The following is a 26442-nucleotide window of genomic DNA, read 5'->3' as shown; positions in this document are numbered from 1 at the left end:
AATGTCAACATTTTTTCAACATTAAGCTTTCTACTTCTCTTACAGGATTTCTTTTGAAAAAGGTATCAATCTTCTCCTGCCTTATATATATCTCCATATATGTAAGTGCCATTTTATACTGTAATGTGTGTTGTTACAACTACCTAAAATGTATGAAACTGACCATAAATAAGGTGTCATGAATTACAGCAAATGACTCAAAGATTATTTTTTATTATGAGATACTGAGAAACAGTTATAGAAGTGGAAGCACTACATTGCAAGAAACCGATGGTTAACAAGTGATTTGGTAAAAAAATAACCCAACCCAACCTTGTATCCCTCCCCACACAAAATAGGCACGCATGATAAATGTACCAACCTTATGTGACCATTGCTAAGCTGATGAAGAAATTACGTACTGTATAGATTCTAAAAAATGTATTTGAAATATATGTAAGCAAGAGTTTGGCTATCATTTCTAAACCTATATTAGGAGCACCAGCAATTATTTCATGCACTTCATTTTCAATCCAAATACCAAGTACCTGAACAGTACTTAAGTCCATCCTCACAAAAAATACTCTGGTAGTGTTCATCATTTGAACTAGTCTTTTTAAAAGCATAGCCACCAACACCATACCTAAAATCAAAGACTATGCAAAGAATTTAATGTTAATGTTAACCTTGAGTTTTTCTCCTCATATACAACATGCACAATACTTTCTTAAACACAGTTCTTTTCCAAACATTAAAAATATTCAAACAAAATCTGATTCATGCATGTTTAGGGCCTTTTCTTAATTTATTTTGTGGAGGAGAAGCTGGTGAAGCTAGTATAACTGTAGTTATTAAGTAGTTAACGAGGTGGTGGGGGATCCTAGGTCCACGCTGCTCCTGCGGGAGCTTCGACGCGAGCCGCTCCTAGAGCCTGTGGTGGATCCTGGGGCAGAGGACACGTTGTATGGACTGCTGATCCCTCTGGAAGACACAGATGAGGCCTGGAGCATCTTCACTCCAGTACCTTCCTCCACCAGGCAATTATCCAGAGCCTCCTTGTAAGAGATCTTAAGTTTGGTCTTGGGGCAGGTCAGGTTCTTTGGGTATTGTCTGATGTTTTGGAGCCTCTGGGCTGATGTCCCATCCAGCCAGCCCATTTTCAACGCATCTTCTACAGATCTTCTACAGCCCGCTTCTGGGTCATAAAGCCCCCCTGTTACATACTGGTACTCCATGAATCTTTGTCCCGCCTCATATGGCAACCACTTCTCCTTCATGGCCTCAGAAGCAGACATCTTCTTCTTGGTTTTTACATCTTCAAAGCCAAAATAGGCTTTCTGTGCAGCCTTGAGCTTAGAGACCATGTCATCATTTATTATATGCATGCGGCAGGCCTGTTGGATGCCATACCTACGGCCATCTTCGGGATGTACGATTCCTCCAGTGCAGGCTTGGGCCTCCAACAGTCTACAGGAAGTGATGGAATCCACCAGGCCACGATTTAGAGCCTCCATGATGGATATCTTCTCTGCAGTCTCTGTGTCAAAGATGGCACCCACAGGTTCCTGTTCACCAACTGCCTCAGCAGGAGATGTCAGAGTGATGGACATACTGGATATACGCTTAAGGGTGTCAGGTGAGTCTCGACCAGTACTGCTGATTGTGGTGCTTCGCTCTGTGACTGTGGTAGTTCTTGTTGTGGTCATCTTGGCAAGAGTGGGTGATAGAGGTCTTGACAAGGCTGATGATGATGATATAACTAACGATGGGACTGATGCTTCTGATGTTCTTAGAGTTGATGATGATGTGCTTGAGGATGCTGATATTCTTGAAGTAAATAATGATGATGATGTTGATGATGATGATGTCACTGAAGATGTAGCTGAGGCTGCAGATGGCTTTGTGGTTGATGATACTGATGATGATGATGATGTCATTGAAGATGTAGCTGAGGCTGCAGATGGCTTTGTGGTTGATGATACTGATGATGATGATGATGACAATAATCCATGTTTGGTCTTGTTAGTGATGATATCTGCAAATTGAGTCAGGGTGATAGCACGTGAGCGGTACTGATCTAGAACTGATTGATCAATTACTCCCTTTTCAAGCAGCTCAGTAATGTCGTACTGTCGTCCAGTCTTCTTGTCAATGATGACAAACCGTACAGCACCATCTGGGGCAGTGATAGTGATCTCCTCCCACTCACACTCCTGCTGGGACAGCTCCAGGAAAGTTTCATAGTCAATATACCCTTTGTCATATGCTTCACGTACTGTCATTTCTTTATTAGTTTCTGGGTCCACAATTATCACTCTCCTCTTTCTCAGAGTGTTCTTCAGAGTTGACTCTAACTTCTTCTTGTCCAAGATAGGTAAAAGGGTTAGACCAGTCTTCTTATCTGTGATGCAGCGTTTCTTAAGCTCCAGATAAGTTAGGTTTTCCTCTGTGTTAGGATCAAAGAAACCTTTAGTATCATCATCCTCATCAGTAAGGATCTTGTTCATTTTTTCATCAAAGTAACCTCTCTTGTAGGCTACATTCACATCAATACGATGTCCATGTTCAGGATCAATGATCCCACCACTGGCAATCTGGGCCTCTAGCAGACGGATGCCATGGCCTTTCTCCACTAAACCTCTCTCTATAGCCTGAAAGAGGGAGATTATCTTGTCTGTGCCAGGCATTTTATAACCAGTCACAGCTCTCTCTGCTGCTAGCAGGTGTTCCTTAAACTCAGGCCCAAACAGTCCTTTATTATAGGCATCACTAACTGTTAGATGCAGGTTGCTGACAGGATCAACTATAAAGCCTGATGCAGCCTGTGCCTCAAGCAGTTCCAGAGTGGTCCCACGTCGCAACAGTCCATCTTTCATGGCATGATAGATTGGTATCACCTTATCACTGGCCTCATCATAGACTCCTGCTATGCAGGTGGAACCTCGCAGGTAGGAGTGCAGGCGGTCTTCAATATCCTGGCTTGTCAATCTACCCTCATTCAGTTGATCCATATCAGATTGTTCCAGCAAGTCTGCATCCACCAGATCAATGACTGACACCTTTCCCCTAAGCCCCTGGACAGTTAATGGCTTTTGAGGTTCAGGGAGAAACAAAAGACCTGTGCTTGGATCAGCTTTACATTTTCTCTTCAAAGATACATAGGTAGTTGCTTGTTGTGTATCTGGGTCCAAATAGCACTCAGGACATTGGTTCAGGGCCTGGTATAGGTCGTCATCTATGAGATCCCGATCCTTAGCAATGTCTTTGGGTAGAAATACACTGAGGACAGGGTCCAAGATACCTCCTACAGACTCTTGAGCCTGAAGTATACGTATAGCAGTGTCCTTGTCAACTAATCCCATCCTCATGGCCTGGCCAACTGATAGGAGCTTGGCAGTACTTGGGTCTCTGTAACCTGTAGCGGCAGCCTCAGCTGCAAACAACTTTGATTCATCGTCTTTATCCACTACTCCTCTGGCACATGCTTCTTTTACTGTCAGTTTCTGATTAGTTCTGGGGTCAATGATGTGGCCTATGGCTGCCTGAGCAGCAAGTAGCATGTCAGCACTCTTTGGAGACATCATTTTCTGTTTCTTTGCCTCTGTAAGGGACATCTTTCTTAAAGGTCCAGCTGCAACACCAGCAATTGACCCAGTGCCCTTCAGAAAGACCTTCTTATCAATGGACACCTCTGGGACAGTTTTCTCCCCCTTCATTAGTTGGTTGAATGTTGGCTTGTCTACGACCCCACATTCAAGCAACTGCTGTGCTGTGACTGTTTTACGGACACCATCAAAGAATAGTTTGGAGGGATCAAGCTTTTCAGAGACAGGCAAAACTTGTAGGCCTGTGTGTGGTTCTGTCTTGCATCTTTCCTTCAAAGCCCCATAGCTGACATCATGCCCATTTTCTGGGTCAAGGTAACAAGCAGGACTCTGGTTTAGAGTTTGACGGAGGTTTTCATCCAAAAGGTTGCGCTTAATAGCTGTCTCTTTTGGTAGGAAGACACTGAGATTGGGATCGAGAATTCCTCCCACTGACTCCTGGGCCTGCAACAGGCGTAGCCCAATCTTCCTGTCAACTAGTCCCTTCTTCATGGCTTCAAACACTGAGAGAGGCTTGGCCGTGCTAGGATCCTTGTAGCCCACCGCAGCAGCCTCTGCTGCTAATAATCTGCCTCGATCTCCAATGTCCACCACTCCTTTAGCACATGCCTCCTCTACTGTCAGCTTCTGGTTAGTTTTAGGATCAATGATGTAGCCTGTGGCAGCCTGGGCTTCCAGCAGCAAATCTGCACAATCATCAGGAAGAAGCTTCTGTTTCTTGGCTTCTGACAAAGACATTTTTCCTTGACACCCAGGTACAACCCCTGAAATTGGCCCAGTACCCTTCAGGTAGACCATCTTTTCCTCAGACACCGCTGGGACAGTTTTCTCCCCTTTCACTAGCTGGTTAAATGTTGGCTTGTCAAGGACTCCACATTCAAACAACTGCTGGGCTGAGACTGGTTTGCGGACCCCTTCAAACATGAGTTTGGAAGGGTCCTTTCTTTCAGTGACTGGCAGAAGTATCAGGCCTGTGTGAGACTCTGTTTTGCATCTTTTCTTCAAAGCCCCATAGCTGGTATCATGCTCAGTGTCTGGGTTAATATAATACTCAGGACTCTGGTTTAGTGCATAACAAAGGTCTTCATCCAAAAGGTTGCGCTTTATAGCTATTTCTTTAGGGAGAAACACACTGAGGTTGGGGTCTAGAATGCCCCCTGCAGACTCCTGGGCCTGCAAGAGACGTAGCCCGGTCTTCCTGTCAATTAATCCCTTCTTCATTGCTTCAAACACTGAAATAGGCTTAGCTGTGCTAGGATCGCGGTAGCCCACAGCAGCAGCCTCTGCTGCCAAGAGTCTATCACGATCCCTATTGTCCACCACTCCTCTGGCACATGCTTCCTCCACTGTGAGCTTCTGATTGGTTGTGGGGTCAATGATGTGGCCTGTAGCTGCCTGAGCATCCAGTAGCAAATCTGCACTATCTGGGGGCATGAACATCTGTTTCTTGGCCTCTGATAAAGACATTTTCCCTGAAGGTCCAGCTGCAACACCTGCAATTGACCCTGTCCCCTTCAGAAAGACCTTCTTATCCACAGACACCTCTGGAACAGTCTTCTCCCCCTTTACTAGCTGGTTGAATGTTGGTTTGTCCAGGACCTCACAATCAAGCAGCTGTTGTGCTGTTACTGGTTTACGTACACCATCAAAGATGAGTTTGGAAGGGTCTAGTTTCTCAGTGATTGGTAGAAGTAGTAGGCCTGTGTGTGGTTCTGTCTTGCATCTTTTCTTCAAAGCCCCATAGCTGACATCATGCTCAGTTTCTGGGTCAAGATAACAAGCAGGACTCTGGTTTAGAGCACGACTGAGGTTTTCATCCAAAAGGTTGCGCTTTATAGCTGTTTCTTTAGGGAGAAACACACTGAGGTTGGGATCTAGAATGCCCCCTGCAGACTCCTGGGCCTGCAAGAGACGTAGCCCAGTCTCGTTGTCAATTAATCCCTTCTTCACTGCCTCAAACACTGAAATAGGCTTAGCTGTGCTAGGATCACGGTAGCCCACAGCAGCAGCTTCTGCTGCCAAGAGTCTGTCACGATCCCTAATGTCCACCACTCCTCTGGCACATGCTTCCTCCACTGTGAGCTTCTGATTGGTTGTGGGGTCAATGATGTGGCCTGTAGCTGCCTGAGCATCCATTAGCAAATCTGCACTATCTGGGGGCATGAGCATCTGTTTCTTGGCTTCTGATAAAGACATTTTCCCTGAAGGTCCAGCTGCAACACCTGCAATTGACCCTGTCCCCTTCAGAAAGACTCTCTTATCCACAGACACCTCTGGGACAGTCTTCTCCCCCTTTACTAGCTGGTTGAATGTTGGTTTGTCCAGGACCTCACAATCAAGCAGCTGTTGTGCTGTTACTGGTTTACGTACACCATCAAAGATGAGTTTGGAAGGGTCTAGTTTCTCAGTGATTGGTAGAAGTAGTAGGCCTGTGTGTGGTTCTGTCTTGCATCTTTTCTTCAAAGCCCCATAGCTGACATCATGCTCAGTTTCTGGGTCAAGGTAACAAGCAGGACTCTGGTTTAGAGCACGACTGAGGTTTTCATCCAAAAGGTTGTGCTTTATAGCTGTTTCTTTAGGGAGAAACACACTGAGGTTGGGATCTAGAATGCCCCCTGCAGACTCCTGGGCCTGCAAGAGGCGTAGCCCAGTCTCGTTGTCAATTAATCCCTTCTTCACTGCCTCAAACACTGAAACAGGCTTAGCTGTGCTAGGATCGCGGTAGCCCACAGCAGCAGCTTCTGCTGCCAAGAGTCTGTCACGATCCCTAATGTCCACCACTCCTCTGGCACATGCTTCCTCCACTGTGAGCTTCTGATTGGTTGTGGGGTCAATGATGTGGCCTGTAGCTGCCTGAGCATCCAATAGCAAATCTGCACTATCTGGGGGCATGAGCATCTGTTTCTTGGCTTCTGATAAAGACATTTTCCCTGAAGGTCCAGCTGCAACACCTGCAATTGACCCTGTCCCCTTCAGAAAGACTCTCTTTTCCACAGACACCTCTGGGACAATCTTCTCCCCCTTAACTAGCTGGTTGAATGTTGGTTTGTCCAGGACCTCACAATCAAGCAGCTGTTGTGCTGTTACTGGTTTACGTACACCATCAAAGACAAGTTTGGAAGGGTCTAGCTTCTCAGTGATGGGCAGAAGTAGTAGGCCTGTGTGTGGTTCTGTCTTGCATCTTTTCTTCAAAGCCCCATAGCTGACATCATGCTCAGTTTCTGGGTCAAGGTAACAAGCAGGACTCTGGTTTAGAGCATGACGTAAGTTTTCATCCAAAAGGTTGCGCTTGATAGCTGTGTCTTTTGGTAGGAAGACACTGAGATTGGGATCTAGAATTCCTCCCGCTGACTCCTGGGCCTGCAAGAGGCATAGCCCAGTCTTCCTGTCAATGAATCCCTTCTTCATGGCTTCAAACACTGAGAGAGGCTTTCCTGCACTAGGATCCTTGTATCCTACAGCAGCAGCCTCTGCTGCTAATAAATTGTCACGGTCTCTATTGTCCACCACTCCTCTGGCACATGCTTCCTCTACAGTGAGCTTATGGTTGTTTCTGGGGTCAATGATGTGGCCTGTGGCAGCCTGAGCTTCCAGCAGCAAATCTGCGCAGTCATCAGGCAGAAGCTTCTGTTTCTTGGCTTCTGACAAAGACATTTTTCCTTGACTCCCTGCTATAACCCCAGCAATGGGTCCAGTCCCCTTCAGATTAACATTTTTGTCTACAGACACCTCTGGGACAGTTTTCCTTCCCTTTTCTAGATCTTTAAATGTTGGTTTGTCCAGGACACCACAATCAAGCAGTTGGTTGGCTGTGACTGGTTTCCGAACACCATCAAAGACAAGTTTGGAGGGGTCTGTCCTCTCGGAGACAGGAAGAAGCAGAAGGCCTGTGTGTGGCTCTACCTTACATCTCCGCTTCATTGACATATAAGTTACACCTTCCTCACTTTCTGGGTCCAGGTAGAGCTCTGGCCTCTTATTCAAAGCGCGATACATGTCATCATCAATTAGATCACGCTCCATGGCTGTATCTTTGGGAAGGAACACACTGAGTACCGGATCTAGAATGCCTCCCACAGACTCCTGGGCTTGTAGCAGGCGCAGTGTTGTGTTTTTGTCGATCAGTCCTTTCTTCATAGCCTGAAATACTGAAAGGGGTTTGTTTTTGCCAGGACCACTATATCCCACAGCTGCAGCTTCTGCTGCTAGCAACCTCTCTCTGTCCTCCTCATCAACTACACCTTGATTACATGCGTCTTCAACTGTCAATTTCTGATTAGTTCTTGGGTCAATGATGTGGCCTGTGGCAGCCTGAGCATCCAATAGCAGGTCAACGCTATCTGGTGGCAGGAGATTCTCTTTCTTGGCTTCTGTGAATGTCAGTTTGCATAGCGGTCCAATAATGGACCCTGGACTTTTTGGACCTTCAATTACCACCCCAGCAATTGGGCCTGTCCCTTTTAGACTGACCTTTTTGTCGACAGACACTTCAGAGACAGTCTTATGCCCCTTCACAAGTTGGCTGAATGTTGGTTTGTCCAGTACACCGCAGTCAAGCAGCTGGTTTGCTGTGACTGGCTTGCGGACTCCATCAAAAATCACAGAGGAGGCATCCAAAGTTGGGGGCTCTCTAACTCTCTTCAGCTCAGACTCCATGTTTTGTCTAACGATGGTCACCTCTTGCAGCTCTTTCTGGATGGCTGACAGCCTACTTTTATATGTCTCCTCCAGCTCCCTGAGTTCCCTCATCAGCCTCTCTATCTCACTTTTCAAAGAGTTCTTCTCCCTCTCCAGGCGCTCCTTGTCATTGTCATACTGCCTAATCAGGCTCTGCTTGCTATCATGTTGGTCCTTCCAGTGACTTAAATCCCTCTTTACCCTCTCATTCTCCTCCTGCAGACGTTGTTTATTGCGAAGCTCAGAATCTAGGGACAGTTTAATGCGACTGAGGTCCTCCTCTAGCATTTGGACGCGATCTTTGTCCTGCTCTAAAAACTGCAATTTCAGCAATAGAGCATCTCTCTCCTTTAAAATCTCACTGTACTGGGACTGAATGGATTGCATCATGGCTGTTGTCTGCAGAAAAACAAAAAGAAAAATGAAAGAGAGAGCAGAGAGACAAAAAGGTTAGTCAACTCAGAAATACACTGATAAATTTAAATTTTTTTCAAGAACTGTAACATTTTTTGCATTTTACATCAAAGCATACAATCATGTTATCAAGAGGTGCATGAAGGAAGATAGCACACTTATATGCTCTATTCCTTTTTAGTCCATCATTGGTTTTCATTTAAAATGTGAAAACACAGAGTAAACCCAAAGATGGCAGTGTTTAGAAAAAGCATAGTCTGTGTGTGTTCTACCAAAATATAATTTGCTTTGCTAAGTTAGCATTGTATTATGAAAACTGCTAATTCCCTTCAAAAAAACATGAGAGCAAGACAATATCTTACAAGACTGGGAAGTATTAGTATACACGTACTGGCATTACAGTAGTCAAGAAAATTATCCATAATCTAATAATCGATACAATAATATTTTTATAGTGAAATCAACTTCCCAATCCTGCAGACAAACAAACTATTTGGACACTACATTGTTTACACCAACTACCGCTATAAAATAAGCAGACAGCAAAGTATTTCAACTACGATTTTGTTCAGATTGGAACAGTTACTGTCTACATTCTGTAAAGTTGAAAAACAGCACAAATAGACAGATAGGAGCCAGTCTAAGGTGACAGGTCTCAAATTACTAGAGGGGGTGCCACAAACAGTTTAATAAACTGTTGATGTTTTAAATGCTTTTTAGTGCTGTTTTTACAAATTTGCAAAATGTGCCCATTAAGACCATTAAGATGTTACAGTATTCAAACTGTATTAGACCAGAGGGCTGGCAAAAAGGGAAAAAAAGGATGCAGGCTGCACATCTTTTCACAGTGTGGGCACAGAGGGAGACAGTGGGTTGGGGAGGTTGGCAGGCAGAGAGGCACAGATGATGTTTGCATGCAAGCGATTGACATGCAAGTTTATTCAAACACATACATCTGTATGTGTTCAAATCAGAGTTGTCAAGTGGGAGGCATCTACAGGGAATCTACAGGTGTTCTAGCATGCAAGCAGGAGTTTGGCTACAGACAGTGACAGCTACTTGATTGTTCCAAAGGAGGACTCTGATTTGGAAAGACGAGAACAGTCCAGGACTAAGTGCCAAACTTCCATGTACCTCGGTGGCCTGCTTTTGTATTCTCTCAGTCTCCAGCTTGAGTTTCTCGCTCTCAGAGGAGAGCTCTGAGACCAGGTTGCGGTACTCTACATTGCTGCGCTCACTGGCCTGCAGCTGTAGCTCCAGGGCAGTTATCTGGGAGGAGAGCTCATCATCATTTCTCTGTCTGGATCTCAAGAGTTCCTCTTTATCATGTCGTGCTGCCCTTATATCCTCCTCCAGCTTTAGTCTCTCTTTGGTTTGGGTTTCTGTCATCTCCTTCAGCCTTTGAAGTTCAGCAGAGTTCTCATTCAGGGCTTTACTCTTTTCCTCTAAGGTTCTGTAAAGACCCTCATTCCTGAGGTTTGCCTCTTTGACTCGGGTCTGCTCCTGGAGTAGCTGTTGCTGCAGAGCCTGCAGCTCGGCACTCAGCTGTGTCATTTGCTCTGCAGAGGTCTTATTTTGTCTCAAGCTTCTCTCCAGTTCCTCCTGTAACCTAAGCCGCACTTCTTCACCTATCTTCCCTGATGTGCTGGCTTCTTCTTGGTTCTGGCGAAGTGCAGTAATGGTGTTTGTGTGCTCTGTCATGGTTGCAGTGGTCTTTTCCAGCTCTGTTTCTGCCTGCCTTCTTCTGGCCACTTCCTCTTGGTTAACCTTCCTCAGATTCTCCACCTGGTCCTCAAGCCCATCCCTCACAGTCTGAAGGTCCTTGATGCGTCCCTGTAACCTGCTCATGTTTTGTTCTACTCTGCTTCGCTCCCTGCTCTCCCTCTCCAGCTCTAAACGCATCTTCTGAAGCTCCTCCTCACACTCCCTCAGCTGAGTCGCCGCCATTGATGAATTAGTTAGCTTCACCTGCAGCTGGGCCAGAGTCTGCTCAAGCACAGCCTGCCCCTCCTCTGTGGTTTTTCTCCTGCGGGTCTCCTCCTCTAGACTATGTGTGACATAGGCCAGCTGTTGACTCTTCTCCTGCAGGGCATTCATGACCTCAGCTAGATCCTCGCTATACTGGCTGCTTTCCTGGTCTCTCTGCCTCATCAGCACCTCCACCTGACCCTCCAGCTCTCTCCTCCTGCGCCCTTCTTCTGTGATGATGGCACGCTGACTGTAAGCGTCCTCCTCTGCCCTCTTTTTTTGTTCCTCAGCCTGGCTGATAGACACCCTGAGCCTCCTGAGCTCCTCCTCCAAATTCCTCCTCTCTGCCTCCATCTTGTCATACTGCAGCTGGAGCTCAGCTGTATCCTCGTCCCTCTGGGCCGCCAGTCTCTCCATGTCTGTGCGACTGACGTGGATCTGGGATTCGTAGCTTAGCTTTAAATTACTGATCTCCGCGTTACATTGACTCCTTACCTTTGATATTTCCTTCTGTAGCTCCTTAAGCCTTGCTGCTTCTTCAGCGAGCTGCCGCCGTAGCTGTTCGATTTCGTGATCCTTACTGGCCACAGTCTTCTCCACCTCCATCTTGGACCAGCTGACCGTCTCCAGCTCCGCCTGCCTCTTCCTCAGCACAGACTCATACTCCTCCTGCTGCTGAGTATAGCGCTCCTCTGCCAGCCTCCTCTTCCTCTTCTCTTCCTCAAGCAAGTAGTTGAGTCGTGTCACCTGATCGCTGAGGTCTGACAGGTGGCTCTGAGTGGTATCGAGGCTTTCCTTGGTGGCACTACACTGCAGGGCCGTGTTTCGCTTCACCTCCTCCATCGACAGCAGCTGGTCCTGGGACTGGGACAGCTCCAGCTGGTACCCGGCAACAGCGTCTTCCAGAGCTTTGTTCTTGGCGTTGCGGTCTTGGATGTCCTCCCTCAGCAGGCGAAGCTCCTCTTCTAACAGGTCAATCCTGGTGTTACGAATCTGGAAGTAAGATGAATCAAAGATGAATGCAGAGGTAGTTTCAAGAACTGTAATCAAATACATCTTAATGTACTTATGTAATGAAAAGTCAGGTAAAAATTCACTGTGGGTTCATCACTATGAGCAAATAAACAGTCATGTTTTCCATTGACAATATAACAACAGTCATTAGAGCAGTTATCAAGAAGGTTGAACTTCCAACACCAACAGGTGTTACCATAACACAGCTTTGTAATCTAACTAGCTTAACATAAGTAACTAACAACTTATAACTAAGTAACTAACATAGCCATCAGGGAACATCAGTAGGTCATAACAGTGTAAATGTGGCAGATTTAACCAAATTTTCAGTTTTTCATAGTCCTTGGACTGACACTGACAAAAGTTAAAAACAAACGTAGAAAGCAGAAATTAAAAAATAATCACTAGGCTACAGAACAAACTAAACTTTTATTAAACGATATAAAGCCAGCACAAATATTCAAAGAACCAGCACCTTGAGCTCCTCCATGTTTTTGAGCAACTCTCCCAGGAATTTGTAGTAGTCACCAGACAGGGTAAGCAGCTCCATGTAACGGGTCTGTAGTTCTACAGCCTGGAGGACAGACAGAACAAACTCAAGAATTAATTCATATATCCTCTCAGTGAATTTCACAGATAAAACCAAACTGCACTGACCTCATCTCCTCAAACTGCTCCTTTAACCCACAAGACTAAAGCAGTTTCTGCTACTGGTGGCTCACAGCATGCCAGAAGCTATTACCCTGTTTCAGGTTCTACTGAAATACTGTTACCTCCTGATTAAGATCCATTGACGGGGACTTCAGCATCGTCCTCTTGATGGGGATGTTGAGCAAAGTCTCTAAACCAGCTGTGTAAGAGGCAAGGTCTGTTTCATAGTCCTGTAAAGAAACACAGTCATAAAAGAAGGAAAAATAAAACAAAATAATGCATCTGCTGCACATAGGCTTCCTTACCTTGATGGAGTTCACACAGGCCTCACTGTCCTTCAGCACACTCTCGACTGTCTCCCTCTTTGCTTTGATTTCTGTGTTCAATGTCTTGACAAACAACAATAAAAAGATGTCAGATGTCTGATGATTTAACAAACATTGATATAAAACCTTGACACAGTAAGCAGGTTGAGTAACTGCAATGAGGGGCTGAGCAGAATACCTTTTGGTTGTTAATGTGGTCTTTTAGTGTTTGGACGTTCTCTATCTTGGTGGTCTGTAGGGTGTCCTGTTTTTTTCGTGTGACATCAATCCAGTTAGTAAGGGAGGTGCTGGTTTGCTTGTAGTGTTGCAGCTGAGGCAGATACAGCTGCAGATCCTGGAGTCTGAACAAGAGAACGGAAAATTCAAAATAGAATGCCATAACTTCAGCGTCTTTATCAAGAGACACTTGAATTGAATTCCAATGTGGGAAATAAACACAGTTTACAATAAACACTGCTCCTTGTTTACCAGCTTGACATGGAAGTACTGCAGGTCTTCAGGTTGGTATTACAGTCAATAAAATGGGTATGAGAGAGAGAGGGAGAGACATACCTGGTGCCAATCTGTCCATGGATGCGTCTCCAGCGGTCTGACAGCAGTCCCACTTGCTCTGTGTATTTTGACAGCATCATGTCACACCTGTGGAAGGGTCCGCCCACCTGGTTGTTCCAGTGGCTCACATTGGCCAACTCTGCCTCCATGGAGGCGAGAATATCCTTCTTCTGATCCAACTCAGCTTTAATATTCTACACATTAACAACACAGGAAACAACAGACAAAAGTGACATCCCCTGTATAATAAACAGCAACTGCGTACTAATGTGAATCATAGGACATACTAAACACAACAAAAGAGAGGAAGTCCACAGCATTCTCACAGCAGCTTTTCTAATTCAACCTGACAGGTGATCACTGAGCCATGCACTAACATGCACTGGTATTCTGTCCAGGCAGCAGATGCCAGGTATGAAGCTGAATGTTGAAGCAGAAATGGCTACAAAAGGACAGTCTTCATGAACGGTTCTTTGCACTGATTCTCTACAGTTTTAACTGTAACTTTGACTAAAACCCCATTATTTCAAAATGCAATATGTGTTTGAAGATACCTTCAGGGTCAGCATATAGTCCTCCACTTCACTGGGCGACAGAGAAGTGGTCTCCTTCTCTGTCAGTCTCGCTTCATGAACTTTCACTATGTCCTCAGCTCGTGCCACACTCTCCAGCAAGTCCCTTAGAGCCCGCAACCTGATAAAGATGTAGAGATGAATGAATGAATGTATTTTTCAGATGATGTGTTTGAGGTGTATGTAAGAACCCTTCTTGTCAGTTTGTGGGTATAACTGTGTGAGAAACCAAGGATACCTTAACAGACAAAACAATAATTTTACTCATTTTACTCATTTTACTCAACATTTTCTGAGTTCTATAATGCTTTTTTTAAGTAAGTGAGTGTCACCTTTACATTTTTCAATTAACCTTCTTTTGCTTTCTTTTAATTTTTTGCATAAATAATCAATCAATCTGTATCTAAGCCTTACCGTGTATTTAAACTTCTAAAATCACTCTCAACCAGCAACTATAGGCCCCCTCCAGATGTTAATAATGTCCTTCAGCCACAGCAGTCAGACATTAGAATTACCAAGCACAATGAAAGGCAACACTGTGCTGCTCTCTTTGTGAATCTGCTCTGAGCTTTCAATACAGTTGATTGCACACTGTTAGATAAGTAACTTTCCAAATATTATTTTTTTGTTAACTGTGTCCCACAAGGATCAGTACTGGGTCCCAGGGACTCAGGGTTTATGCAAAATATATTCAGAAACATATTTACCAGCACTTACTCAGCACTGTTGTGTCTCTGTTTATGCTGATGATACCATGTTATATGTTTTCAGATCCACTGCAGATCAGGCCTTCTGATGGTTACAGTCTTTTTTTGAAAGTTGTTCCAAACTCCAAAAGAATCAAACATAGAGCTCAAACTGTTGATCAAATACATTCCCTCAGTGACCATCTAATATACATCTTGCTCATAAGCTTAACTAAATTCTAATACAAGAGGGCGTGTGTGAAATTTCAAAACATAAAACACTATACAACCTACTTTATTATCTGTTCTGGATTACTGAATGCATGCACCATACAAATGGAAGGAATCCCAACACAGCTTTAAACACAGTGTTTTAAATGTGTGTGTGAACTTATTGTTTCAATTATGAAAGAGATCTTGATCTCAAGACGCCTAATCCTTCCTGAGTAAACAAAGTTTGAGTTTGCTTGTGCTCTGTACCTCTGCAGGTAAGCTGAAGAGCCGCTCTCTAGACTGCCCAGTCTTTCGTTGATGACTCCAATCTCACTGCGGAGGAACTCGGCTTTATCTGAATCATTCATGCCCTCCAGCTCCTTGAGGATACGCTCCCTCAGACGCAAGTACTCCTCACGCATCGAGTCTACGTCACGCTGCACCGCCTAAAAAAAAACACGCACAAACACAGTTCCTGCAGTAAATATGTGGGGAAAAGGTATTTGATATAAGATGTTTTTAATGCTTCATTCATGTCTGTTTTTTTGTTGTATTTCTAAGTTTGTGCGTCTACCTCTAACTGTGTGATCCGCAGGCCACAGTCGTGCACCCCATCGTCTCCAAGGCAGATATGAACATGCTGACTCAGCGAGCCCTCAGCGGCCTCCAGCCTCAGTCTGAGCATGTGCAGCTCTGATAAGCTGCGGGAGGATGAAGAGGACACCAGCACCTTCCTCTTCACCGGCTCTGTCCTGGTCCCTTTCACGACGTCCTTCTTGATCACCTGGTCTTTAATTACTACCTCTTTCTTCACCTCCCTTGTCCGTTTTCTCAGCCGTTCTTCTTCGAATCTCCTGGCCTCCACTTCGGCGGCAGCTTGCTGCTGCTGTATTATTATCAGCTGCTGTTGGCGTTGCTGCTCGGCTGCTTGCTGTGTTTCTATTTGCTCCTGCTGAACAACTGATGGTAGACACATATACCATATGCTTTTAGAGCTGGTAGAGGAAAACACCTAAAGGCAGGGGTAACCCCTTTATGGCTTATGGTTAAAGATTCTCTAATCCCACATGTATACACACACATATGTACATATATATTATCAACCAATATACAGTATTTTTATCAGATTTTTATAAATATAAAATGTTGATATCAGCCTCAGTTTTGGTCAGTTTCTACTCTAGCAGCTCCACATGCAGAGTACCAGTTACTGAACACTTTTATTTTTCCTTTCCTTTGTATCAAAGAGAACACACTGTACATTTAAAGACATTTGAGCATGTTGTTTATACAGTACTTTGTAATACTAACTGTAAGCAGGCAGCTGCACCACCAGCTGTTCATAGAGGGCCTGGGCTCCGGTGAACTGTTTCTCGATGCTCCTCTTGTCCTCGTCAGCAAACATCTGGGAGCCATGGCTGCACAGTTTGAACTCCTCGTAGTGAGTCTCCAGGTTCTTGATGATTTGGCGATACTCTTCAGGACGCATCTTGGCCAGCTAAACACACACACACAAACATTATGTTTGACTTTGGTCAGACCACCGTAAGAGGAACAGAATAAAAAAAACTCTTCAGTTAAAATACTGCACGTTATCAGTGTCTGTTCTTGGTCAAGCGAATGAATATATTCATCTAAGACAGGTGAATTAATTTCATTATGTCACCATGGAGATGGTGAGGGAGTTGATGCGTTTGATATCCAGGAGACAGTACTGCCAGGCGATAAGACTCTTGACGTTGATGTACAGCTGATTCCATATGGACATGATGGCCTCGTAGTACTGCTCGTTCCTTCGGAAAACAGAAATAAAATTTAAACCTTCACTCACAGCAAAAAAGATTTTTGAGAATTTCTTTTGAGCCACAATGTGTGCATGAGTTTCAACTGTCCCTCGACTCCATGGGCAAACAACTGTGCGTCTTACTTGTGGGCCAGGCTGACACTGAGCGTATTGGGTGGTGGTATGATCAGACACACGGACGGCACCAACATATCGAGTCCTCCTGGGCCGGTGACCTGCCACTTACTGCGCTGACTGTTGTCCTTCAGGATGGCCTCGTTGTCCTTACAGATTATCTTCTGAAAAGCACAATGAAAACGTATTTCATTAAGAGAAACTGCCTCTGCGCGACTAGTCTCAGATACTACTGATTTTAAAATATCTCAGTCTGTGACATTAGCGTTTGGAAACTGACCTGGTCTTGTTTGAAGTCACACAGAGCCTTGACGATGACGGGGCTGCTGCTCTTCTCCTCTGGGTTTCTGGGTTTCAGTCTTACAATCCTCTTTGACTTGTTCATCAGATGGTGAACCTGCCTCTTCTTTTCCATAATCTTCTCCTTCTCAGTCTGGAGACACATAAAAAATGTTCCTTTACAGTTCAGTGATATTAACAAACTGTTAACTGTTCTACAGCTTTCTTAACGCAGAAAAAAAGACACAATACAAGGGAATAAACAAATTAAAAATCAAACAAAATGTGACTGAAAATGGCTGAAACTTGAACACAACTAAGAAGAAACAGAAAAAAACACCGGACAAAACAGTTGAACAGTCACTGACATTATAAGACAAGTTATTCCATAGTGCTTAGATACACAGTCTCCTTTAGTTTCATAGGGTTCTCCAAAAAATCTTAAATATATTCTTGGTCAAGTGTAAGAGTCATGACATTTCTTAAATAATCAATTAGACACATAAAACAATCTCTGCAGCATTACTGTCTCTTTGCAAATGAATGCATTCATGCAGAATGAGCTGCGAACATTCCTGCTTGTTAAAGACCAAAGCTGCGTGTGAAACTTTCTAGTGTTGCCTGACGTGACATTTTCCAGCCATGACTAAAAGCTCATCCTGCACAAAAACACAAAGGAAAAAAAAAACTTAACCAACCATCCTATAACTTTTTGTAGCATTTGTAGAGAGGTCAGTTTAATCAGTTTAATGTTTGTACACTAAAGGTCTATGGTCAGACAGTTTAGGCCTTGTGCTTCACTTCAGTACCACTTTCACACTATTTTAAAAAGCCCAGCTGATCTGTTATCAGTATCTGAAGCCGTTGTACCTCCAGTCCCTTGAGGAGCTCCTGCAGGCCCTCCAGAGAAGAGTTCTTGTCACATTTGAACTTGTTACGAATGGCCTCATGCTCCTTCTGCAGGGCGCTGTACGTCTCATTGGCCTCTTTGAAGAACTATTACAAAATACACAATGTTGGATAAATCACAGAAAAATAAAACAGATGACCAGGTATTTATTACTGGGTACATCTCACCTGAAGTTAAGACTAACTCTGCTAACATCAGAAAAAATTAATGCACTTTCATGACATGAAATGATAACATTCAGGGAAAAAGTGGAGGTGATGTGGGGATATCACACAGCCAAGCTCATACTTATTTGATCACAAGAGATGAAAGGTGACAATAGCTGATTAATCACATCATAGGTTCCCTTTTCATCAATTAACACAACTGTGTGTAGAATTTTAATATAGTGTTGGATGTGTGGGAGGGAAGCAGTATCTACTGTCTGTTAAAGGTTTTTTCACCTTTGATGGTTGTGGTTCTGTGATAAAAGCCCCCAGGGTGCCACAATTAGTTTAACATTTATTAACTATCTGAACATTTGCTTTTGAAGTGACCAGCTGGACTGAACCACAGCTGTGCCTCCTTGCCTGGTCCTCCGGAGAAAACCCTGAGGCTTATTATGAAGCTGAATACTGAGGAGTTTTAGCGTAATGCTGAGGGCGGTACTGGGGTAAATACTGACACTGACGAGAGCAGTCAGAGTGAATCACGACAGTAAAGTTATGGGACCTAAAAACCAAAACAATGAGCTGAAAGGCACTAAAAAGCTGTGCAGAGCTGAGTCACTACAAATTCCATCCATCGTTAATATAAAATATTTGGATCAGAGCAGCTTCAAGCTGCGTGTTTTGTCGTGTTACCTGGCTGTATGCCGCATTTTCCTTCAGATGAACATCAATGCATTTTGTGATCTGAAGGAGCCAACTCCACTGAGTCTGCAGAGTGTCTCTGTAAGCCTGAAAAACGCACAAAAAAATGAGAAAACTGAAATTATATAAAAGAAAAAGGCTCCTACGTTCACATTTATAAATTCACGTAAGCACTGTGCATGCTTTTCTCCATGGATAAACATGATAAGTGGATGGGTCCACACCTCGATCTTGTCTGAGGCCGGGTGGTCGCTGCTTAGAAGCGTATCCACTTTGGCTTTCAGTTTATTCAGGTCCTTCTCTTTGTCCTCCAGGGCACTCATCAGCTTCTGTTATATAAGAAGAGGTTTAGCAATCACTGGGGACACAGAAAAAAAACACGGGGATGCAGCTGGAGGAACAGTCTGTGGCTTCGCTCTAAGTGGATGACTGACTGCAGCTGCCAAAATCTAATCTACCACAGATGATTGCTTCCTTATGAGATGCAGATTAACTTCATAAAGATGCATTAGTGTCATTTCGGCTCACAGCATTTCCAAGAATGTTAATGGACTTGAATGAAGCTCCTAAAAAACACTGAAATTAAAACATGGATTTCTGTAGCATCACATGAACCTAATTCTTCACCTAATTCCCAGAGATGGTGTGTGTGTGTGTTTTACTAACTGAGTAGCTCTCCTGCTTCTTGGGGATGTACTGGTCGATGTTCTTGTCTCCCCAGTCAAACACCAGCTCCTCCTCTTCCCTGTCGTTCACCCACATGATCTCTTTAGATATTTCCTGAATGATCTGCTGGAGGTCTCGCAGCTGCTGGGTCCGACCAAATGAAATTTGCTGGTGAAGAGAGTGAGATTAAATACGAAGCCGACAATTTTACTTGAAAACACAGAACAGGTAGTGATGAGCTTTTAGTTCCACTCACCTGCAGATTGTCCCATTCCTGTTCCAGAGCGTGAAGAAGTCCTTTGTCTCCCCTCTTAACCTATGGTTACAAAATAGTATTGATATTGGATTTTATCTTAAATATAAAGAAGAACATGAGGCAGAACAAAACAAAAATCCCTTAAAATACAGTTCTTCTTTAAATAATCCTCCCTGAAAATACAACGAATGCCTTAAATCTTAGTCATGGTGTATCTATGGAAACCAGAGATCCCTTAATTTCTCCTCAGGTTTTGTAAAGATGCTCCTTAAAAGACACCTTCATTAAAAAAACAAAAACAAAACATGGGATAAATTTCCCTTTAATTTACATAACATATTGAAATATTTGAATATATTTTGAATATAATTATCAATTTAAGGTTTTAAAAGCATCTTCATTCCTTGTTCCATAATTAAGAAATTAAGTAAATCTACACTTTAATTTGTGGCTGCATCTGTATTAAGCTAAATGTCTGTAAATGTAAAAAGTTAAAATATTAAATACCAGTTCCACTCTATGGTTTTGCTTAGTTGCTTTCATAACCCATGTCATTTTTTATTGCAGTACTTCCCTGTTTTACAGAGAGAGAATTTTAATTAAATTTGCAGACTCTCAAAACTATACATCAGGTTATTTCCTTCTCCAAGGAGCAGATGTTTCAGCTATCTTTAGTTTACATTTAGTTCATTCTGTGTTTGTTAGTGGGGTATATGTTAGTGAAATCTGGAGGGAAATTAAGAACAACTGATTAGTGTTTGGTACAGATCAAACATCTCCTCAAAGGATTTCTTAACACTGTCAGAGACTGCTGAACATTTTTCACTGTTATGTTAAAAACTGCGGCACTTGCAGGCACGTGTGTCCCACGATAGTCTGTCTGTGTGCACTTGAATGCAGAATGAGATCCAGGTGCAGACTCACACTATGCCAACATTTTCCACAGCCTTAGCAGAGGTGCAGTTTCTGCTCTTAATTTTTTTTCAAGTTATTTAATAGAAAACGCACTTTAATCAAACTATAACTAATGCAAGAATGGATTATTGGGACTTCTGGTTATAACAGAAACAAATTCCTCATTCCTCCATCAAAGCAGTAATGATGCTGTGCAAGCTACTGCAGCCCACAACGTCTACTTTGAGCAGAGCGGACCCACCAGTTCGTCCCTGGCTCGGTCCACCTCGTGGCTCCTCTGGATGGAATTGTGAAACATCTGGTGGCTAATGAGCTGCTGCTCGATGGCTGCAGGGTCGTCTCCCCAGGAAGCCGTTTCAATCAGACGCTGAAACACAAAATACACAAAAAAGTGCTTGTAGTGCTGTACAGGACCCCAAAGCATGAATGCACACTGAACAAACTGCTGCAGCTTAAAAACTGTCAGAAAAGCTGATTCACAACTCAGCGAGTTTTCCCAAACATTGGCCTGATGTGTACTTAATAAGACCAGCAGGTGGAGTCAGAGAAACAAGTTGAACAACAAGGGGAAAATGGGTTTGAAGCATTAAAACAAAACTGGACCTCATTTTAAATTCAGTTTCTATGCAGCGCTGCCTTTATTTTTTTTGTCAATTCCTAATAATCGTTTAGTTGTTAATGTCAGACTCAACTGCTTCTAGCATCACCACTTCAATCCAGTGTCTGTGACAACACATAGCCTTCATGTCTAAACTCTGTGTGCACAGTTTTCAGGTTTAATGGGATCTGTCAGTGAGTTGATTGATGGTGTTCACTCCTTTCTTTGTTAAAGTGACACACCGCTGAAAATCCAGCTTTTGGATATGAATGACACCTTTTACAGTGGCTGTAAAAACAGGTCTTTTGAATGCATTGAGCTTCCACGTCGGCCCTTTGTGTTTCAGACTTTTTGATACCAATAGAAAATGAAACCAGTTTAATCTATTAAATGTTTGATGTGGTCGTTGGTTTAATGTCTTGTGACGTCACCAAGAACCCACAACATTGTTTAGATGTTTGAGAATGAGATGCCAAACACTCCGTTCAAAGGAACAATGTCCCATTAAAATGCTTTTTTCAGACATCTTTGACACCTGCAGGCACCACACTCTTGTCTTTCAGTTTTTGTTATCAGATAACACCCCTCCTTCCCGGTCTACACTAACAGACTGAACACTGATGCCTTGCTTAGCCGAAAGACAGGAGAAAATGCTGAGTTAATTATATATTTAACTGTTAATCCTATGGCAGTAAATGGCCTGTGACATTCACAGACACTGGTGCTTTAAATATTATTGACAGCTATATGTTTTTTCTTTGTGCAGGGCACCGTACTTATAGGAAAGGCAGATTTCAACAATGAAACTTAATGTTTACACTACAGATAAATTTAAAAAAATCAGCACTATTTTTTATTTATTTATTTATTTTTTTGTTTGTTTGTTTGCTGACTCTCCCGTTTGTGCCTCTTATCAAGCAGTAACTTCCAGTGCTGGGTGTCTTCATTACATGCTGTCTGTATTGTTAATTGTCTATGTTGTGGATTTCCTACAATGCATCAGTGTTGGAAAAAATACTTTAATGATTAGCTTAAGTAAAAGTACAAAAGAATGAGCATCGAAATATACTTGAACTTAGTTACTTTCCACCACAGTAAGACATAACGCTTCACCTAGTGTATTTTTTTTTTAACTTTTAATCCTTTGTTTCCTGCTTTTAAAAAGAGGAAAGAAAAATACAACTGAACTGTCATCACTTTCTCAAAGAGCTGTTTGAGGATTCATATTAGAATTAAGTCCAGGTTAGGGTTAGGATGGCAGTTGTTTGTGTCTGTTCACAAACCTTATGCTGCGTAATCCAGGCCATAGCATCGTGGAAGCTCCTTCCAGCATCCTCCCAGCCTCCAGAGCTCCCTCTGGTGCTCCTCCTCCTGGTCATGGTGCCTGTGATGGCCATGTGGACGCCCCTGAGCCGGTCTCTACACATCTCCAAACTACAGATTTAGAAGAACGAAAGGTCATTTGGCAAGAAATGTACGTAATGCAAATTATTTCTGTTTCAGATAAGACACAAAAGAAAAAAGGAAATCACAGGAAGAAGACAGAGACAGCCGGGGAAGAAGTCTTCCTTACGTCCTGACTACGCTGTCATTCGGCTGTCCCAGCTGATTCAAGCTGTTCGCACAGCTCTTCAGCTGTTCGATGGTCTCTTTGGCCATAGCCATATAGTGCTCTGCATCACTTGGAGAGCTGCCCTGCAAGACATAAACACAGCAGGTGAAGTGCTGCACAGGAAGATTGTTATAAGGTGGTGTTAAGAAGACTCTCTCTGGAGAAATTAACCAACATCCTAACTTTAGTAACTAGATTTTAGCAGCGCAATGTCAAAACTTGTCATGTCAAACTGGCATTTTTTTTCCCTTTTTATTCTCAGAGCCTCGATAAAAAGGTGGAAGATAAAGAGCAGAACATAAACTGCTGTGCAGAGAAAGGAAAGCAAAGAAATGAAAATGTGAATTTCCCCTAAGGAATGGATAAAGTATCTATCTATCCATCTTTCTGTCTATGTTTGAATAAGATCAAATAGGTTTAAGTAAAGATTTTTCATAAACAGGGAACCAAACCAAAAGTCCTGGTGGTTTATCTTCTTTGTGTGTTTCAGTGTGATGGTGTCTTAGCTGGTAAAAGCCTGACAACCCAAAGGTTTAAAGTGGGTAAAATTGTTTGTTTTGTTTTGTCCATAACATAAACATGTTTACATTTTTGCCTGTTGAGATAAATTTATCTTTGCTTCCTTTAGCAAATGCAATACTTTTATTTTACACTGACAGTGTTTAAAATCTCCACAACCACGCACCCAGACAGTTTCTTGACTTTGGACAGGATGAAATGGAAGTGATATTCAGTATTTCACACGTTTCATTCAACTACAGCCACACAGTTGTGAGGAGGGGTCAGAGCCAGCGATACAAGTCAACAAGCTGATAAATCACACACCCACCTCATTCAAGAGCACAACGATCAGTTTGTGGTGAACTTTGTAGAAAAACAAATAATTAACAAGAAGTTGCACAACACAAAGCCGAGGAGGTGTGTGTGTGTGTGCGCTGTGACTTAAGTGTTTGCATTTCACTCAGCAATGTAAAGCCATCATTGCTGTCAGTTGAAACAGCGCTTATGGCCATTTGGTTAAAAAAACAGATCCAATAGAGAGATAAACAAAACACTTTTATTACCAGCCTGCTTTCTGTGACATGTTCCAGCACACACACATTAAAGGTTTATGCACCTGAAAACTCAATTTACAACCAAACAACATTTCTGTCATTCTTTCTACATCATTCTGCCAACAGAGCTGCAACAGAATCCTCTTCCTTCTTATTGAGGTATAGAAACCTCCTGAATGAGCTCTGAAAACTCAGAAAAGCCAATGAGTAGCATTAAAAGAAAAAAATCAGGACTCACCGACTGAAGGGCGTATTCGGCTTTCTTCAGGTACTCCTGGCACTGAGCTTGCAGGACCGCTGCCTTCTGGTGGAGGGCACTGAGGCTACTGCAGGGGGCAGCGGAGTAAACTCATCACCAGGAGAACATTACTGTAATCATCCTCAGCTGACATCTCCACCATAACATCACAGCTCACACCAGTGGTTTCCAAATTACATTGAATTGTGACTCCTTGTTAGCAGCGATTGGTACCAACAAACAGCTCTTCCCTCTTCAGATTGTTTCATTTGAACATTTTTATTGGGATGAAAAGCTAAACTGTCCTTTAAGTCCAAAAATAATAATTTAATCATCCTATAAGATTGAGGTAAGGGTGCCTCGGTGAGGACCCCACAGTCCTGTGAATCAGATGCAGTGGTACACTCCTCCTTGGTAACACTTTTTGTTTCTGGGTCACTTCAATGTCTAACAATTCCAAAGAAAGACATTTATATGTAGTTTACCAGCTGTATATAAAACTGTAAATGTTATTTTCAAAGCAACCTGCAATTAAGAGCTAATAAGAGTGAAAACTGGATAAAAGCTCAGCTGGTACAAGAGAGTGAGCACTTTCAAAATTATCTGACCTTTTCGCAAAAAGTCATTAACTTAAATATGAAAAGTAGGTGAACTGGACTATTTCATCAGCCTTTACTTTGATTTCTGTTGTAGGATTCATGTGCATATGCTTTATTAGTAATTTAGGAATGGCTTTGTGGACAGGAAGGTTTTACAAATCAACTAGTATTTTTTATTTTTGGACATTGTAGTGTCATTCGAAAATGTACAAACTGCAGTTTGGACTTAGTTTAAATTAATTTGTGGCGCCTTGAACATTTAAACTGGCAACAGTTAATTCATGACACAATAATATAAACATCATCACTGTCAAACACAGAATAGCAGGTACTGGTCTTTGATATTTGAAAGTAAATAGAAAGTGATAATAATAAATTGGCATATTCTTTTTTAGGCAAAAAAATGCAATGGAAAAAAAAACATCAACCCACATATTGGCTTTGCACCAAACCTGTAAGATAACTAAGCCTTCAGTCACAAAGACATCTGCCAATAATATCAGCTGATACATCAGCCCAGTAGATTTCCTGGTCCAGATTTCTAAGTACTACGTAGCTGCAGAGCTTTTTCTTTGGAAAAAAAAAACTCCTCAGCAACGAGTCTGTCTCTGTCCTGCATCAAAGCTATTCATCTTAAAGGAGCAATAAAGTTCTCATGTCAAACAACTTGCGATCCTGTTGGCCAGATGCTCCCTCTGCCCTTTCCTTAAGCACCACAGTGACATAACTGATCTGTGTGTGACTGTGCAGAAGGTCCCTGGAATAAAGAGTGAGTGTTAAGCTGTTGCAGCAGAGGGAATTTAACAGTTCATTGTGAGCTATAAATCAAAGTGAGTGTTTCTCTCCAGGGAGGGAAGCTGCTGTGCAGAGAAGAACCTGATTTATGATTTTTTTTTTAAATCTGCAAAACAAAGTAGATATGTCATCATTAAGACATTAATTTCAGTGAAGCCTTGTTTCATTATCACTGTTTATTATCAGTTATGCAATTTAAGGGTAAGTTAAAGTGGTAACTCCTTCAACAAACAAGTTCTGAATGCACAATGGCCCAATTCTCTGTATTTCAGAGATTAGAAGAAAAGCATTTCCCTGCAAACATCATCGTGCATTTGCTTAATGCTGAAAATGCAAAGTGCTTATTTTTTTGCCATAGGGACAATTTTGTCTGCTCAGGGTTTGCAGGCCGAAATGAATACTGGGATAAAACAGGGCTTTCGTGATCAATATTTAATATCGACCAGCTGTTTGGACTGACATGCATCCTCCCCGCAGAGAGGGCAACGGAGCAAAGACAATGCACCCTGGTTCCCAAAGACAGGCAACAGGTGGCGAAGAAAATGAACCAAAATAATAAAAATTATTCATACCTCATTCCGCCTGACACTCCGCTCACCATGCCGCCTGACACTCCGCTGACCATTCCGCCTGACATTCCGCTCGCCATTCCGCCTCCCATTCCGCTCACCATGCCGCCTGACATTCCGCTCACCATGCCGCCTGACATTCCGCTCACCATGCCGCCTGACATTCCGCTGACCATTCCGCCTCCCATTCCGCTCACCATGCCGCCTGCCACTCCGCTCACCGTGGCGCCTCTGGAGGTCTTTGTAAAGGTGTAGGTTTTGTGTCCGTCCATGTAGGGGTCGTATCCATTACCACCTCCATGTAGGACCTCGCTCCGTGCGTAATGGTAGGTCCCCGTCCCGGTCAAGTCGCCTCTGGATCCGACCCTGCGGCCCATGTTCAGGGCCTGATGAGACCCGTAGAAACTCATTTTGACTAGAAAACGGCAGCTAAAGCGACTCTGCGGAAGCTACCGGGGCAAAATCAGCGGGCGGAGGAGGGGCGCCGCAGGCCGGTTGCCTCAGTCTTTCTCACTCCACCTGTC

General features: G+C 43.2%; 1 protein-coding gene across 2 annotated transcripts; it reads right to left on the bottom strand.

Moving 5' to 3' along the window:
- Positions 1-8: 8 nt before the first annotated feature.
- On the bottom strand, positions 9-26442 carry LOC121183132 (desmoplakin-like). Of its 2 annotated transcripts, none has more exons than XM_041040014.1 (24): positions 25922-26442; positions 23956-24043; positions 22624-22745; positions 22334-22484; positions 20694-20819; positions 19538-19597; positions 19282-19449; positions 18840-18944; positions 18607-18702; positions 17725-17850; positions 16856-17008; positions 16585-16739; positions 16324-16450; positions 15969-16155; positions 15232-15617; positions 14925-15103; positions 13741-13879; positions 13187-13380; positions 12813-12975; positions 12614-12697; positions 12431-12538; positions 12133-12231; positions 9810-11636; positions 9-8660 (listed from the first exon to the last, which is right to left on the bottom strand). In XM_041040014.1, exons 1-24 carry the CDS (start codon positions 26326-26328, stop codon positions 831-833), a joined length of 13080 nt encoding a protein of 4359 aa, XP_040895948.1. In that variant the 5' UTR covers positions 26329-26442; the 3' UTR covers positions 9-830. The 2 variants fall into 2 exon arrangements, with proteins under 2 accessions (XP_040895948.1, XP_040895949.1); XM_041040015.1 differs by having other exon boundaries at positions 12-8660; positions 11139-11636.

Source organism: Toxotes jaculatrix, chromosome 6, assembly GCF_017976425.1.
Source record: "Toxotes jaculatrix isolate fToxJac2 chromosome 6, fToxJac2.pri, whole genome shotgun sequence".
Lineage (NCBI taxonomy): Eukaryota > Metazoa > Chordata > Actinopteri > Toxotidae > Toxotes > Toxotes jaculatrix.
The sequence above is the reverse complement of the archived record's forward strand: the minus strand, read 5'-3'. Positions and strand labels throughout refer to the sequence as shown.

What these genes read in the sequence shown, in the direction of transcription:
- LOC121183132 (XM_041040014.1), bottom strand. Translation starts at nt 26,328, where the DNA reads ATGAGTTTCTACGGGTCTCATCAGGCCCTGAACATGGGCCGCAGGGTC. An exon ending in AGTGTCAGCCTGGCCCACAA is followed by an intron (nt 16,451 to 16,584) that starts GTAAGACGCACA and finishes TGTTTTCCGAAG; the next exon opens with GAACGAGCAGTACTACGAGG. An exon ending in AAAACATGGAGGAGCTCAAG is followed by an intron (nt 11,637 to 12,132) that starts GTGCTGGTTCTT and finishes TCTTACTTCCAG; the next exon opens with ATTCGTAACACCAGGATTGA.